Genomic DNA, 16653 nt, shown 5'->3' on the forward strand with positions numbered 1-16653 from the left:
CAAAGTTATCAACCACCTTTCTATACACAGTTCACAGGCGAATGAATGGATTTAATCCCTGTATTAAAATACAAAACAAACCAAATAATCCCATGTTTCATGACTTCTCAAAGTTGATTATCTCTTTGGCCATGCTTTACCAGAGGCCAGATATACAACTGCCACTTTAGAAAAGAGTCTCCGGCAATTTATATGAGAAGCCTGTGAAAGTGGATTTAATCGCCCTTTAACAGTAATTCTGATTCAGACCAGACATAAAAGATCACCAAAGAAAAGCATTTTTTCCCAGTGATTCAACCATACTGGGTGAGCAAAATTTCTTCTTCCAATGACTGCACAACTCCCAAGAGAGTCTTCTTGTTTCATGGGACATAGAGCTAACTTTTGCAAATTTAAACAATTTGGTAGAGGAACTAAGTATTTAAGATGGTAACATTTACTGTCACAAGAAGTTTATAGATTCTTTTCTTTTTGGTCATATCTGATTCTTCTGAGTAAAACATAGTATTATTTAATTCTAAAGCAGCAATTGTATATAGATAATGATCTTTATCTCCTAATTACCAAAGGGACGTTTCACTTGTTAAAAACATTACATATGTAAAAAAAAACTGGAGTAAATGAAGAAATTATTAGCATCAATCATGATGTTTATCTGCATTTAAAGGGTCTCTGTGCTCTAACAAAAGCAAATCGTTTATAGTACCAATATTCCTATGGGAAATCTGCAATGATTTATTTCTTTGACTTATTATAAGCCTAGTCATAGCTCAAAGGTCTCTGAATACCCATAAAATTAGGAAATTATTGCCATAAAATTAAAAGAAATAGCAAAATCTGCAAACAGGAAGCAATCCAACAAGATAGTACCTATTAGAAATCATTGCATTATAAAAATAATATATAAAAATGAAAACTTTGACTAAGTTATAGCAATAAACAATGCTCTTATGAAACTCATTGTTTGGTTCTATTGCTATAGCATACATCTCATCTATATAACCATTTCCTTTTCTTTCAAATTCATCCTGAAATAATGTATACACGAAGATATTTCTTTCTATGTGATTCTCTTTTGAAGTTAACAAGGTTATATAAGCATTACTCAATAATTATCAGACAGTGAACAGTTAGGGTGAATGTAAAGTTTAGGAAATTAATCTCAGAATATAATTAAGTGGTATTATTGTTATAGTTGGGCTTCAAATAAATTAAAAGGCTAAATATTTGAAGATATGTTTTAGCATAAGAATCTATATGATCAAGCCATAACCCATTAATATTCCCTCTCCTACTATTTTTCTCAATGATAAAAAATAAACAAATTTATTATATTTTTAAGAAAATAGTTCTGGAAAATTCTTTAAAATACTTGAATGAAAACAAAAGCTTAAGTAGAAAATAGGAAAAGAAAATATTTATAAAAACTGTACCTTTATGCAAAGGACCACAAAATATTAATAAATAAATACAATTTATTCTTAGATGGGAAAGCTCCATTTTATATATTTTTGTCCTAATCTACAGTCTCAGTACAGCCTAGGTCAACTCAGTAAGAGATATTCTTAGGGACAGAGAGAATGAAGTGTTTCGCGACTTTAGATGAAAGGATAAAGGTTTAAGAATAGTCAATAAATTTATGAAAATTAAATGTTATTGAATTAAGGACTTTGAATTCTAATAATTATTTTTAACTAAGAGGATCACTATGCATGGATGTATCTGGCAGCACCAAGCTACTAATACGGGACTGATTAAGCAAATAATGTCTCATCCACACAATGAAACAGTCCTTTCTCATTAAGAATGATAAATTTCTAGATTCATTTTTCAATGAAAGGTGTTAATTACATATTGTTAAGTGAAAAAATAAAGTTACAAAAAGTATATAAAATATGATTCAATTTTTCTTAATGTGTAGAAATGGAGGTTACATATAAAAACACTGCATGTAGTTTTCTCTGCTTAATAGGACAAAGGGTGATTTTTCACCTTTTATACTTTCTGGTATTGGAAATTTTCCGTACAAAGATGCATTATTTTTATAATCATAAGACATTACTTAAACATTCTGTGTGGGAATTTATGGATAAAAAATAATTAAGTAAAACTTAAAGGAAAGTGGATACAGAGAGCTTCTGGGAGAAGAAATCAATATGGCAACACCTAGAAGGTTTCTATATTAGAGACTCTGATATTTGTCTATCTGCTATAATTTACAGGATCATCTGGGATATGGGATACAGCATGGAGGAATCACTTGTGCTTTGATTTCCAAGTTTCCATTGTCCATTGTTTCTATTCATTTTACTGCTGATGTCAAGGTGAACATAGTAGTGATGGAGTCTCAGTTCATATCACTGCACCTTCCTGGGTCCTTATACTTAATATGAAAGCTGAATTTAATGCTGCACTTGCATAACTAAATGAATAAGTACATCTCTTGGTATGGTCCATACTGAAATTTGCCCCAGTGAGTTCATACAGGAGTTTTACTAAAGAAGGGAAAAGTATGATAATGTGATTGACTGCTACAATGCACACAGCTTGCATCCTTCTAGCAGAGCCCTTAATTTGCCTAGTTCTGATTCCATGTTTTAAATAATAGGTTTATATGAATATTAGCTAATGTGGAAGTTCTACTGAATAAAAATATTCAGTATAAAATGATTCAATAAAAATAATAATTTATGGGGTATTAGTTATGTGCCAGGCATAGCTGTAAAAGCATTTTACGTGTATAAATCCATTATTCCCCAAAACAACCTATGAGGTAAGTGCTATTAGCCTTCATTTCTCCCAAGGAAAACTAAGGCTCAGATAACTACATCCCTTGCCCAAGATGATAAACCCAGAGCAGGTGATAAACTCAGATCATCTGGCACCAGAACACATTTTATTTTCTCTTTATGCAGATTTTTAAAAATTGAAATGCTTTGCATTTGAGAACAGTTTTAGGTTTATAGGAAAGTTGAAAAATGGTAGAGAATTCCTGTATACCCCTCACCACTCTCCTATACTGTTACAAACCTTAAATTAAATGGTGCATTTGTCACAACTAAATGTATGCTGATGTTTACTAAACTGCACACTTTACCTGGATTTCACTAGTTTTCCCTATGGTTCTTTCTCTGTTCCAGGATTCCATTCAGGATACCACCTGACATTGAGTTGTCATGTCTCCCTAGCCTCCTCTGGGCTATGACAATTTCTTAGACTTTGTTTTTGATGACCTTGACAGTGTTGAGGAATACCAGTCAGGAATTTTGTAGAATGTCCCTCAATTTGGGTTTGTGTGATGTGTTTTCGTGATTAGACTGGGGTTACTGTTTTGAGAGGAAGGCCACAGAGCTGAAGTGGCATTCTCAGCACATTATATCAAAGGTATGTGCTACCAGCATGACTAATCTTTGATGATGCTAGCCTTAAAGATCTGGCTAAGGTAATTTGCCAGTTCTCCATTTTAAAGTTACTCCCCTTTTTCCATGCTCCATTTGACAGAAAAAAAGTTACCAATCAAAGCCCACATTTATGTGGGTAGGGATGGGATGGAGTTAAGCTCCATCTATACAAATTGGGGGGGGGGCATCTATATAAATTGCTGAAGTTCTTCTGCTAGAGCCCTCAATTTTAACCAACTATTCTATGTTGCTGCTGACTTCCTATTGTTTCCTACCATTCTGGCATATTATTCATGTGCAGTAGTTTAAAAACACAACACTTACCTAATTTCCTGCTTTTTCAAAGCAAATATATATTAGAATTAAATGTGACAACCAATAAACTTGTTTAAAATTATTTTCCACTATCACTGTATAATTTGTCATGAAGGGATGAATTAGAAACCATTTTTTCTCAGAAGCACTCTGTAAAGAACTTACCAGAAATATTCGTTCAAGTTGATCCTGAATGTCTTTCATTCCTGGAAAAGCAGCAACTCCTTGGATCATTTCAACAAAGATGCAGCCAACACCCCTAAAGAGAGAAGAAAGCATTGTACAAAAACTCCAATGTATTTTGGAAAATTAAATCTGGGATTAGAACATCTACTCCAGGAGAAACAATGAATAAATAACATTCTTTTTTTTTTAAAATATAATTTATTGTCAAGTTGGCTACCATGCAGTGTATACAGTGTACTCTTGGTTTTGGGGGTAGATTCCGTGATTCATTGCCTACATACAACTCTCAGCGCTCATCCCAGCAAGTGCCCTCCTCAGCGCCCATCACCCATTTTCCCGTCTCCCCTGCCCCCCATCAACCCTCAGTTTGTTCTCTGTATTTAAGAGTCTCTTATGGTTTGCCTCCCTCTCTCTCTGTTTGTAACTATTTTTTCCCCTTCCCTTCCCTCATGGTCTTCTGTTAAGTTTCTCAAGTTCCACATGCGAATGAAAACATATATCTGTCTGTCTTTCTCTGACTGACTTATTTCACATTGCTGACAATGGCAGGATTTCATACTTTCTCATTTCAACAAAAGCCAAATTATGGAAAGAGCCTAAATGTCCATCAACTGATGAATGGATAAAGATGTGGTTTATATATACAGTGGAATAACATTCTTTAATGAGTACCAAGGGCTGCGCCACATCCATCTAAATCCTACATGTTTCCTTTCCCTCCATGTCTATTGCCCTGAAAGGTCTCAAATCTCTAAACAGATGCAACTACCGTGGGCTCAGACAATCATGGCAACCAGTAAAATATAATGCTTGGTGGCTCCACCTTATTTACAGGAAACCATCAAGAAACTCCTTAGCCTAATATAGAAAGCTGCCAGTCTTTTTCGAATATCCTTTTCCAACCCCATTTCATGAATTCATAATATATTGTCCTCTCTAGCTGTCCAAGGGTTCTCAAACTTCTTTTTGCATCAAAATTATCTGGGGGGAACTTTTAAAAACTGCATATGATCGAAACACAAACAGCAGAGATCCTGTTTCAATCAGTCTAGGTTGGATCCCAGGTGTTGACTCAGGCTGCTTGGGTGATTCAGGGTAGCTACCGTGAGTTTCCCTGAGCTGGACTGATCTGCTCATGGGCCAAGAATAAACCTATACAGCTTGACCCAAACTGCTTCACTACCCACAACTCCTTCCTTCATTTATTTGTTCTTAACATATAAATCTAATTCAGTGTAACTCTAATAAAGACACCAGGGTTTGGTCACAAAGCTTACAATTAAAGCTGTCATAAAATGCAATGTGTTCAAACTCTCATACAGGAATAATTACCAGGTAAGAAAATATATGAAACATCCACCCATGTTCATATATCCTTTAATTCTTTTCAACTCAAAATTTCCAAATTTATGCTGCAGATGTGTGATTTCTCCACCACAAATCAAAATAAGATTTTAAGCAGAATTGAAGATTCTTTGTAACTATGATTATGGAGGGACAACTTTTTTTAAGTTTATTTATTTCAAGAGAGTGTGTGAGAACATGGGTTGGGGAGGGTAGAGAGGGAGAGGGAGAGAGAGAATCCCAAGCAAGCTCCATCCATGCCGTTAGCGCAGAACCCAGTACAGGGCTCCATCTCATGAACTGTGAGATCATGACCTGAGTCAAAATCAAGAGTTGGATGCTTAACTGACTGAGCCACCCAGGTGCTCCTGGAGGGACAACTTTTTAAGGTTAGAGGTCAAATAATTTGGGAGTTCTTAATTTGAAAAAGAATACAACATTATGAATAAAAAAGTAAGTACAAAAGCAAACTCCAAATGAGAAAATAAATCAAAAGAAATCACAAATTTTTAAAAGCTAACAAATATGACAAACAATGTCAAATTCAGAAAAGTAACATATTTATGAACTGACATGTGTCTCTAATAAATTTCTTTCTCCAATTCTAGCTGCATAATCTTTGATTATGTCTTTTAGGGCAATTCGATAATATCATTTTCTATAAATGGTGACCAAACCCTTGTGTCTTTAACTTATTTCAGATCCCCTAGAAGTTACAGACAAGGGACCTACTTCTCTATAATGGCTGCAGTTATCACAGTTGTATACAAACAATGTACTGAAGTAAAGAATTAATACATTTGCAGAAATCTCTTCTCTATTATAGCACATAATTTCTATCTGAATTAAACACTGACAGTAAATAGAGTTAAAATGACTAAAAACAAATAAATGTTTTTTTATGTATCATAAAAGTAATTCCATTTAAATAGTAAAGAATTAATTATAAAATCAGTGTTCTACACAGATTGGGTTTAACACAAGTTGTTTTCACTTAAGATTTGAGACACAACATCCCTATTGAGGATTGTTTTATTAGCATGTTAAAATGCAATGATATTCTTATAAATATCAGGGCTTCAACATCTGGTTAGGTCTCAGATTTCAATTTAGTGGTTTTCCAAATGTTTATGCCAATAATTCTTTTCTAAGACTATTGACCTACATTTCTACTGTCTTCTTATTCACATTTACATAAAGTATCTTGGTTCTTAAATAGCTACCAGCACTTTCCTTTTTTTTTTTTTTTAACATTCAGAATATACTCTCTATTCACTACTATTTGGCTTTAGTCTCTCCCAGCATAAGCTGCAACTCTGAGCATGTGGACCCTCAACAGGAGCCACAGCTGCGCCCACTGTGTACCCTGCTAAGCTGGCTGGTGAGGTAACCATTATACACACTTACAGAAATGCCTTTATCACTACTTGTGTTGGTCCATAGCATCTCCATAATATGATACTTAGAACAATTAAGAGATAAATCTAGCTGCAATTTTACTTAGGTGGAATATGATGATATAGCATTTCCATAGGCTCTTATCTGCTTAGCCGGTGGAGGGACATGGACTATCACTTCTAATGGATGTTTCTGACGACATCACTTGCCAAAGATGTGTGAGAGCATACTAATAAGCCTGAGAGAATTATACTTAAAGGATTTATAAAAGGAGATAGAATGCACAAGAAAATTAAAAAGTAGAAGTGTCAAACATATCAACATATTAGAGCATAGCAAAATACTTAATTATTGGAGCTGTCTTATTGCCAAACAGCAATAGAAGCCCTTCAGTATAATATGAAGGGATTATTGCCTGATTTACCTCCCCCAACTCCCTTGCTACCCTCCATTACCCTACATGCTCTCTCTGGATGGAGTAAGTTGACTGCCATGAGGTTTACTGAGAAAGAATTTAACCACTTAGGTTCTATACTTATGACATATAATCTTATTTCAGGAAATGTCTCCTTTAACTTGTTGCTTTTTTCAACAATTTGAATAATTATGTAATTATCACCCACACAGTCTAAATTTTTCAAGAATAAGAACTGGTCACAAAGCTTACAATTAAAGCTGTCATAAAATGCAGTGTGTTCAAACTCTCATACAGGATTAGTTACCAGGTAAGATAATATATGAAACACCCACCCATGCTCATATATCCTTTAATTCTTTCCAACTCAAAATTTCCAAAGTTAATTTATGCTGCAGATGTGTGATTTCTTCACCACAAATCAAAATAAGATTTCAAGCAGAATTGAAAATTCTTTGTAATTATGACTAGGAGGGACATTTTTTTTTTTTTTTGAGAGAGAATGACAGCATGGGTCGGGGAGGGGCAGACAGAGAGAGGGAGAAGAGAATCCTAAGCAGGCTCCACAATGTTAGCGCAGAGCCGGATGCAGGGCTCGATCTAACGAACTGTGAGATCATGACCTGAGCTAAAATCAAGAGTTGGATGCTTAACCGACTGAGCCACCCAGGTGCTCCTGGAGGGACAACTTTTTAAGGTTGAAGGTCAAACAATTTGGGAGTTCTTAATTTGAAAAAGAATACAATATTATGAATAAAAAATTAAGTACAAAAGTGAACTCTGAATGAGAAAATAAATCAAAAGAAATCACAAATATTTAAAAGCTAACAAATATGACAAATAATGTTAAATTCAGAAAAACATAACATATTAAATGACACACTTCCCTAATAAATTTCTTTCCAATTCTGGCTGCATAATCTTTGATTACTTCTTCTAGGATAATTCGATAACATCATTTTGTATAAAGAGAATACAGAGATAACTTAGTCTTTCCTCTACCATAATGATGACTTTCTTTTCTGACGGTATAGAAAAGTTTTTTTTTTTTTCAGCTTAACTTCTAATTGGCAGAGTCACGTAAACTTTTAGGACTGTTGTCAATTTGGGGAAAACTATCAAGTTCCCTTCAAGTATGTCTATATACTATAAACACAAAAATTCTACAACATTCTACATAATTCCCATGATAAATATCAAAGGAGCACAGGAGGATATGCTCAGCCCAATGTGGAGAGCGAGGAAGAACTTGCACTCCTGAAGTCTTATTAGACTAGAAGAGGGGACCCTGGTGGGTTAGGACTGATGGCACAGTAGTGGGAATGGGGCATTCCAGCAGAGAAAACAGGACCCGATACGTGAAGAATCTTCAGGGAGCCAAATGCTGCTCAGATGGCTATGCTTAGAAAATGGAAGAGAAAGTTAAAAGAGAGCAGAATTCCATACACTAGGCTAAGAACTCTGTCTACTATTCTTAGGCTAGGACTCAACTTTTTTCTGCATCTTAGGATTTATGACGGATGAAGCTCACCAACTGGATATATAAGTAAAAATCCAGATTACAGGCAGATTAGGAGATAAAACAGTCTTGAGGACAGAAGCAACTACAACCATTGGTTGTAAAGCCACCTCATTCTTTTCCACTCATGGCAGCCAATGAATGAGACTAGCGGTGGTATAAGCCCTCTCTCTACTGGGCAGTGAGGGGTCACATACAATAATGAAGAGTCGCCCACAAACTACAGACCACAAGCCAAATCGTGCTCAGTGCCTGTTTTTATAACAGCCTATAAGCTAAGAATGGCTTCTGCATTTTTAAGTGGTTGAAAAAAAATAAAAAGAAGAATATTTGGTGATATATGAACACTACACAAAATTCAAATTTCAGTGTTCAGAAATAAGGTTTTATTAGAACCCTACCACACACTGATTTATGTGTTGTCTATGCTGCCTTCTCAATCTCACAACAGAGTTGAAAACCTGCTACACATGCCCTGAAAAGCCAGATATGTACTATCTGATCCTTCACAGACAAAGTTTACCAAACCCTGATTTATGTTACACTTCACTTACCTAAAAGCATACTTATAAATAGAAGAAATCACCTTCATCAGCTATGCAGAAAAAAATAAGAGAAATTATATATTATGATAATTTGTGAAAAAGTTAATAAAAAATAAAAGTTAATAAAGAAATAATAGAAAAAGTTAATAATAGAAATAAAAAAATAATAATAGAAAGCTCTCGAATATGATCTCATTTTTCACTATTTTCCTCAGCAGTTTTCCTGTGGTAGATATGCTTTAAATGCTTCCACGCATTTTGCCAAAACTCTGGTAGATTATTAAAATGTAATTGAAGATGGATATTTTAATCTTAAAATATTTTTTTCCATCTTACAGTATTTTTAACTGAGAAATAAACTGGGAGCAAATGTGTAGGGTGGTTTTTAATAACAGTGCTTATACAACCAGTTCCACAAAGACTTCTCAAAATAGAGGGTTTGGTGAGTTGATCTGAATAATGGGTAGGGTGGAAGGAGAATTTACTTTTATGAACTTTTTTTAGAAGTTTTTGTTTTGTCCAAATTTTATTGCATGGAAGTACTATCTTTTATTTTTCTAAACATTAGGAAATTTTACCTGATAAATGAAAATAAATCTGATATAAATATAAGGTTGCTGTGTTCTGAAATGATTTCAAGCTATTTCCTTTTCATCTTCCCTCTCTCTATCCACATCTAACATCCGTGTCCCTGTGTTGATAAAAGGAGAGGAATTAGATTTTTAAAATCATATCTTGAGGTTTTTCTACCTTACAACTAAGAACGGAGATTTGTGACAGTGAAGTCCCCACATGTTCAACAATTTCACATCACACCTCTATCCATGAGATTTCTCCTGTCCAGTCATGTTTCTCTGCTGTCTGTTCCTGAAACACGCCTCCTCCTCCTCACTTCAGGGTCTGTGTGTGAGCTGTTGTTCCCTCCTCCCAGGATGCATTTCCCCTCACTCTATGCATGGAGAAGTGCTTCTTGTTAGTTAGGGCTCAGCTCAAATGGCTCCTTTCACAGATGTCTTTCGCAGCCACCATATGTAAGGCAGGTTTCCCCTTACTGCCGAGGTCCCATGTTTGTTTCCTTCATAACATTCAAAGGATGTTAACTTGTCTTTGCACATGGCAAGATTATGGCACAGCATAGCCTATAATTTGAGTATGTGCATAGAGGACAGCAACCCACACAGGTCACACTATCACCTTCAGGGGAGATCTGTTCCTTCTCACACAGACTTCCTAATTGCAAGTCAGGAGGCCTCTACTCTAGATGGAAGACCAAGACTGGGGACAAAGTTGTGTTCATTGTCTTGCTCCCAGAGTAAGAGCAGAATGTCAGCACATAGTAAGGGCTCAAAACTATTTGTTGACTGAATAAATCAAAAGCAATGCAACCCTTCCTCCTCTCCCCCTACTCCTGAGTAAGAGCTGAACTTAGCAACCTGCTTCCAAAGATAGGGTATGGAAGTGGGGATGGGAGATAGATAATGAATTTGGAGAAAAACGGCCAACAGGGAAGTGGATAATGACAAGGCAGAAAAACAGCAAAGAAGACCTTGACAATGTAATCAAGGTTAACATCATCAGTGGTAAGTCTTGTTGATAGCGAGTACCCTTGATGTGATGTGATGTGATGAGAATATCACTTCACCTCTGTCTTTCTTGCCATTAGATGAACCCAAATTGAGGGTCATTCTACAAAATGCCTGACTGGTACTTCTCAAAACTGTCAAGGTCATGAAAAACAAAGAAAATCTGATAAACTATTATAACATTTGACAACTACATGTAATGTGGTAACCAGGATGGGATCCTAAAATACAAAAAACAGGGTGCCTGGCTGGCTCAGTTGGAAGAGCATGTGATTCTCGACCTCCGGGTTGTGAGTTCAAGCTCCATGTTGGGTACAGAGGTTACTTAAATGAATAAACTTAAAAAAAAACTCACTAAATACAAAAAAGAAATTAAGGAAAAACTAGTGAAGTCAAAACAAAGGTCTTTAGTTAACAGCATTGTAACATCGTGGGTTAGCCAGTTGAGACAAATGTACTATATGTACATTTAGTAATAATGCATATAGTACATATAGTAATAATGTAAGACTTTAACAATAGGGGAAACCAGGTGAGGAGTATATAGGGATTCTCTTGTTTTCTATAAATCTAAAATTATTCTAAATTAAAAGTTTATTTTTTGAAAAAAGGCAAAATGAAGAAGGACTGCATCTCCTTGGGACACTTTATAGAATTAGTCACTTTAAATAGAAGAGGCTTAACATTTTGAGTTTTCACCATATGAGAAAAAAAGAACCTCTATACATTTTGATGAACTCTTCCTTGGAAGCAGCACGAGCCATCTAGAACTGCAGGCTAGACTGTGAAACATCAGTTAAGGTTCAACCTGAAATAACTTGGGCAGCAAACTAATCAGAGATTAATTTTGATATAAAGGCATTTGAAAACTGATATACATACTCTTTGGCAAAGGAATTCAAGAAGAAAAATTTATCTGTATTACTAAGTCTGCAGCATTAGCAGCGAGTGTGAATGCAGAGAAAAAATGGGATTCCCAGAGAAGGGGCAAAATACGTTTTCTCCATCACATTAGGGAACAGTAAATCTTGCTGCCACTTCTCTGGGGAGGCTTCCTGATCTCTCAGACTGGGTTAGGTCCCCTAACTCCATGCTTCTTGTGTTAGTTCCTACAACTGTAATATATATACTTATAAATGGATTAGCCACTGTCATGGTTCTTAGAACCAGAAGTTGGTCTCCTACTTTTAAAGATACAGTTCACATGAGTCAAAGTGGTTATGGCAATAGAGCAGTCCTCCCAGACCTGAATAAAATAGGGTTGGGCACTACAGTCACCAGTTAAGATTCACTGTAATGTACCTATTCATTAAAGTCCTGTTGGATAACTTTATATCTTTCAACTAAAATAAGCATTAATTAGATCCATCAGCTCTTATACTCAAATAATATCTGCATTTGACACATGGCATTTCAAGGGGAGTATACTCAATTTTCTCATGAAGACATTAATATTATGAGATGTTAATTAACTGAATAAATGATTATCTCACCTGAAGAAGTATAAAACAGGACCTAGAGGTTATTATTTTTCTGCTTGGCATTAATCTTATTCTGGTCAGCAATCAATAGTTTGGTTCAGTCCCAGTACACAATGCAGAAAGACTTTAATATTTTAAAATACAGTGCAATTAAAATCTCAAAAAAAAAAAAAAAACCAACAAAAACCCAAAAACAACTCTGCCGGATTTTAGCTAATCTTATCCATTTATTAGCAAAGGCTTGAGATTCCTTAGGATAGAGAGCCGTAAGCAGAAGGTGACAGTTTCATTCTCAAGTAGCAAAGCTTAAGCACAGGGCTTGGGAAGGATCATGGCACAGTGTAGCCTGTGCATTTGAGTATGTGCACAGACGACAGCGACCCACCAAGCTCACACTATCACCTTGAAGGGAGATCTGTTCCTTCTCATACAGACTTCCCTAATTGAAAGTTAGGAGGCCTCCAGTTCAGAGAATCATTGAGAACCATTCAGAATGATCTGCATATCAAAGATTTGGATAGAAGGCTGTAGATAAAGACAGTGCCCAGCTGCTTCTGGCAGGAAGAAAGCAGATGAGCAGGACCATAACTCACTGCAAGTTAGGTCTTTTGTCTTTGTCTTACAACATTAGGCTGGTACCAGAAATCTCCTCAAAGCCTATGTGTCCATCAATAAAAAAGCATCTGAAGCTTTGCTTCTCACCCTTTACTGTGTATGCCAATCACGTGGATATCTTAGTAGAACGAAGATGCTGACTGACTAGGTCTGGGCTGAGGCCTGAGATCTTGCATTTCTAACAAGCCTCTGAGGCAATGAAGATGCTACAGGTCACAGGACCAGAAACTGAGGAACATGAATCTAAAGGAACCTAGGTTGAAAGAAATTTTATAATTCAGGTTAATTCTTGGAATGTGTATTCAGGTTCCAGCCAAAGGGACAACAAAGAAACAGCAGACTGGTGAGATAAATTAGATTGAATGCTGGATTCAATCTGAATTTTACACACAGGAATGCAATACTAACTCAGACAGGTTCCACATTAATTAACCTAGTAGGTAATTTTATTTAGCCATGGTTCACTGAAATATTCCATTATGCAATTAAAGCTAGTACGATTTGATGCACCAAGGTGGCCATTTATTTATGTCACTTTTCTCTGCTGGAATGTATGTTTTTATAAAATGGACCAAAGAGTTTTGTTCCCTAGGAGGCTAGCTTCTAAAAGATGAAAATTAAAAAAAAATTTTTTTTGCTTTAACTTGTAAGAAAACTTATTACATGTAACAGATGTGATCTTTTCACATTGGCATTTGCAGGGTTTGAAAAGTGAAAGATTAAAAAATTACATTCCACATGCCCTTGGTGACTATTGAAGGAACTGAACTGATTAAACTGTCACTCATCATTTACTATGTGGTTAGTGGTTCATTAGGCACAGATAGGCACAATATATCTTAGTCAAATACTTCTGTGGAGTACTTGGCTCTCAAGAAATGAAAACAAAACCAAGCCAAACCCTAGATTGTGTGTAAAAGCCCATCTTGGAAAACATTCAATTCAAAACAATAGACCTTTTATACAAGGGGAAACTCTTAAGATCTATTTTTCAAGCTATGAAACGACTTAAAAAGTTATACTTAAAATTAACCATATCAGAACAAAAATTAAACAAAAGCAAAGAATGAAGTACAGGAAGTTAATATAGTTCAGTAAGGTCAAGGCCCAGGGTGACCTGCTGCTGACTTGGGAGGAGAAGCCAGGCAGATGAATGGAAGCAACCTTCCCAGCATCCATACCTAAAATAAGACTTAGAAGAAGATCAGGAAGCCCACCCATCTTAAAGTACCAATGGCATTAATGTTCCTTACGTTACAATAATTTAATTATCTATCTATCTATCTATCTATCTATCTATCTATCTATCTATCTAAGTATATACATTCCATTATACATATATTCTCGTGTGTGTGTATTTTTAATCATATCACTTTTGCTTTCTGGTCCAGTTACCTGATGTAGAAATTCAGGAATCATCTGAAACCCTTGCCTTTCCCATATTACTCTCATTCAATCATCAAGCTGTCATATCCTAACTATTCCTAAATATTTCTCCATTCAGGTCTCCAACCACTTTCTCCCTCCCTCCATTCCCTCCTTTTTCTCAACTGCTTCTTAAACTCTGTCCTTCTTCCTTACCCACAAATATCTGCTGTTTCACCCCATGGTGGGATACTTTTGTCCATGGCATGGCCTAAGTGTTGCTCAGCCCAAAGTTTTGTCAACTTTGAGAGATGGGTTTGACATGTCAGCCCAAGTAATTACTTCTTGGTGACCCTTCTTTGACTTCCCCCCTCTCCTCAAGTAACCACCAAGGATAGTTTTATCACCTTTGCCTCTGAGCTGCCACTGTACTAACTGCATACCTGTGTTATAGCTTGCCACACTGCCTTTCCCCCTGACTTTGATGGAATGGATGGATCTTTTCTATCTTTGTAATTGTGAGGACCTGATCCAGTGTCTGGTACAAAATTGCTGTTCAAGGTAGGCCTGCCTGGCTCAGTCGGTAAACCATCTGACTCTTTATCTCAGGGTTGTGAGTTCAAGCACCAGGTTGGGTGTGGAGCTTCCTTAAAAGAAGAAAAGTGTCCAATAAAATCCTTAAATTGAATGAATGAATGAATGAATGAATTGCATAGGCTGTCTGAGAAGTGTACCTAAACTGCAGTAGAAACGAACTTGATTTAGAACTAATATTATTATATTAAATGCAACAACAACAAAAAAATCAGTTCAGCAAAATATCTAAACCAAATTTCACCAAAATATCTAAACCCTAACTTCATTTGTAAGTCACTCTGAAGGAATTCCAGCGATCTCCATGGAAACCTCTGGTTCAGTGGTACAATTTACTTGAATGCTAAAATCTAAAGCTGGAGGAACTTTATTTTTATTAAAAAATTTTTTTTAACATTTACTTATTTTTGAGACAGAGCATGAACAGGGGAGGGTCAGAGAGAGGGAGACACAGAATCTGAAGCAGGCTCCAGGCTCTTAGCTGTCAGCACAGAGCCTGACGCAGGGCTAGAACTCACGGACCGCGAGATCATGACCTGAGCTGAAGTCGGCTGCTCAACCGACTGAGCCACCCAGGCGCCCCATGCTGGAGGAACTTTAGATGATGCTTAAGACAATGTCTTGATTTTTACATGTAAGGAAACTGTACTACATCTTTAAATGTCTTCATTTCAGTCCCAGAACCTGAAACTGTGACTGAATCCTGGGCCAATGATCCCTCCATGATGTCAGACTGCCTCCCCAGTTAGAACAACATTTCTACTTGGTTGGGCAGGTCAGATTAGAAAAAGAAGGAATAAAGATGGCAAACTGGTTCTTATTACTGGTGACACAAATGCTAACAAGAATAAAAATAAAACCCAAAATCAAAGCTTCAAAATTAAGGTGCAAGCAGAGAAAACAATTAAACTATCCTTAAAAACTAAAGTCTATCACCATTGTCCACATACTGTAAATAAGACTGTTGTCAACATTTAAAAATGTTTGAAAATTCAAATCAGACTCCCATAGATAATGAAGATCAGAGATAAAAATCTTAACAGCTATGGTTATATAAATGGGAATATTTGGACTAGGAACATTGAGAAACTAGTCACAATTAATACGAAAATGGAAACAGGAAACACCCTTACTGAGGACTACTATAAGGAAAAAAAATGTAAGACTCAAATATTGCATTGGATAGCAAAAACATTTTATTTCTTATACTATGGAACAATACAGGAAGAGAGAAGTCCCATTTGATTGGTCATTTAAAATGCTACCAGTGAAAGCACTTTTTGAAGGAATAACTGTAGACCAGGCAGGACAAGAGAAAACAAATTAATAAGCCTTGCACATCTTTAATTTATTTATATGACAGCTGATGCAGAACAAGAAAATTGTAAGATATCTCCTTGCAATTGTATTAATCCTCCTGCAATAATGTGAAATGAGGAATCAAGAAAAAAGTGTTCATAAGTATTCTCTTAAAGATCAAAGCAAATGACATATTCAAATCTTTTTAGAGAAACCACCATATCTGCATATCACGAAGAGAAATCATTGCAGAAACCTTCGTGTAAATTACTCTATTATTCCATGAGGAGAATTCTGAACTTCAATTTAGAGTGGTGAGCTGCTATAGTTAGTTCCAGTCATCACATGGCATAGTTGAACTTTGATGGACCATGGGTAAGAATGTTGGAATAGGCACTACGAAGATATATTACTGGATGGATGATATCTGACAGTAAAATATTTGACAACAATCTGATATCTTAAATAAAAGGAAGACCTGAAGGCAAAAACATCCATTTTTGGGTGAAGTCTGTGGGTTTTGTGGAATATTTTCAAAGATGTGCCCTGGAATGTGGCTGTGCAGATTAGACAATTGGTAGCACCAGTGGGTG

At 35.9% G+C, this 16653-nt stretch overlaps 1 protein-coding gene across 7 annotated transcripts in view; it reads right to left on the bottom strand.

Moving 5' to 3' along the window:
• The window catches only part of CDK14 (cyclin dependent kinase 14), a 599181-nt gene that overhangs the window by 210685 nt on the left and 371843 nt on the right, over nt 1-16653 (bottom strand). For all 7 annotated transcript variants that reach the window (XR_008296846.1, XM_027071858.2, XM_027071854.2 and 4 more), the window contains one exon: nt 3882-3975. Coding sequence is in view for 6 of the 7 variants with exons in the window: in XM_027071858.2 (XP_026927659.1) it covers nt 3882-3975 (94 nt within the window). In the remaining variant the exon portion in view is untranslated. The remainder of the gene's footprint in view (nt 1-3881; nt 3976-16653) is intronic.

The sequence above is a fragment of the Acinonyx jubatus genome, chromosome A2 (assembly GCF_027475565.1).
Source record: "Acinonyx jubatus isolate Ajub_Pintada_27869175 chromosome A2, VMU_Ajub_asm_v1.0, whole genome shotgun sequence".
Lineage (NCBI taxonomy): Eukaryota > Metazoa > Chordata > Mammalia > Carnivora > Felidae > Acinonyx > Acinonyx jubatus.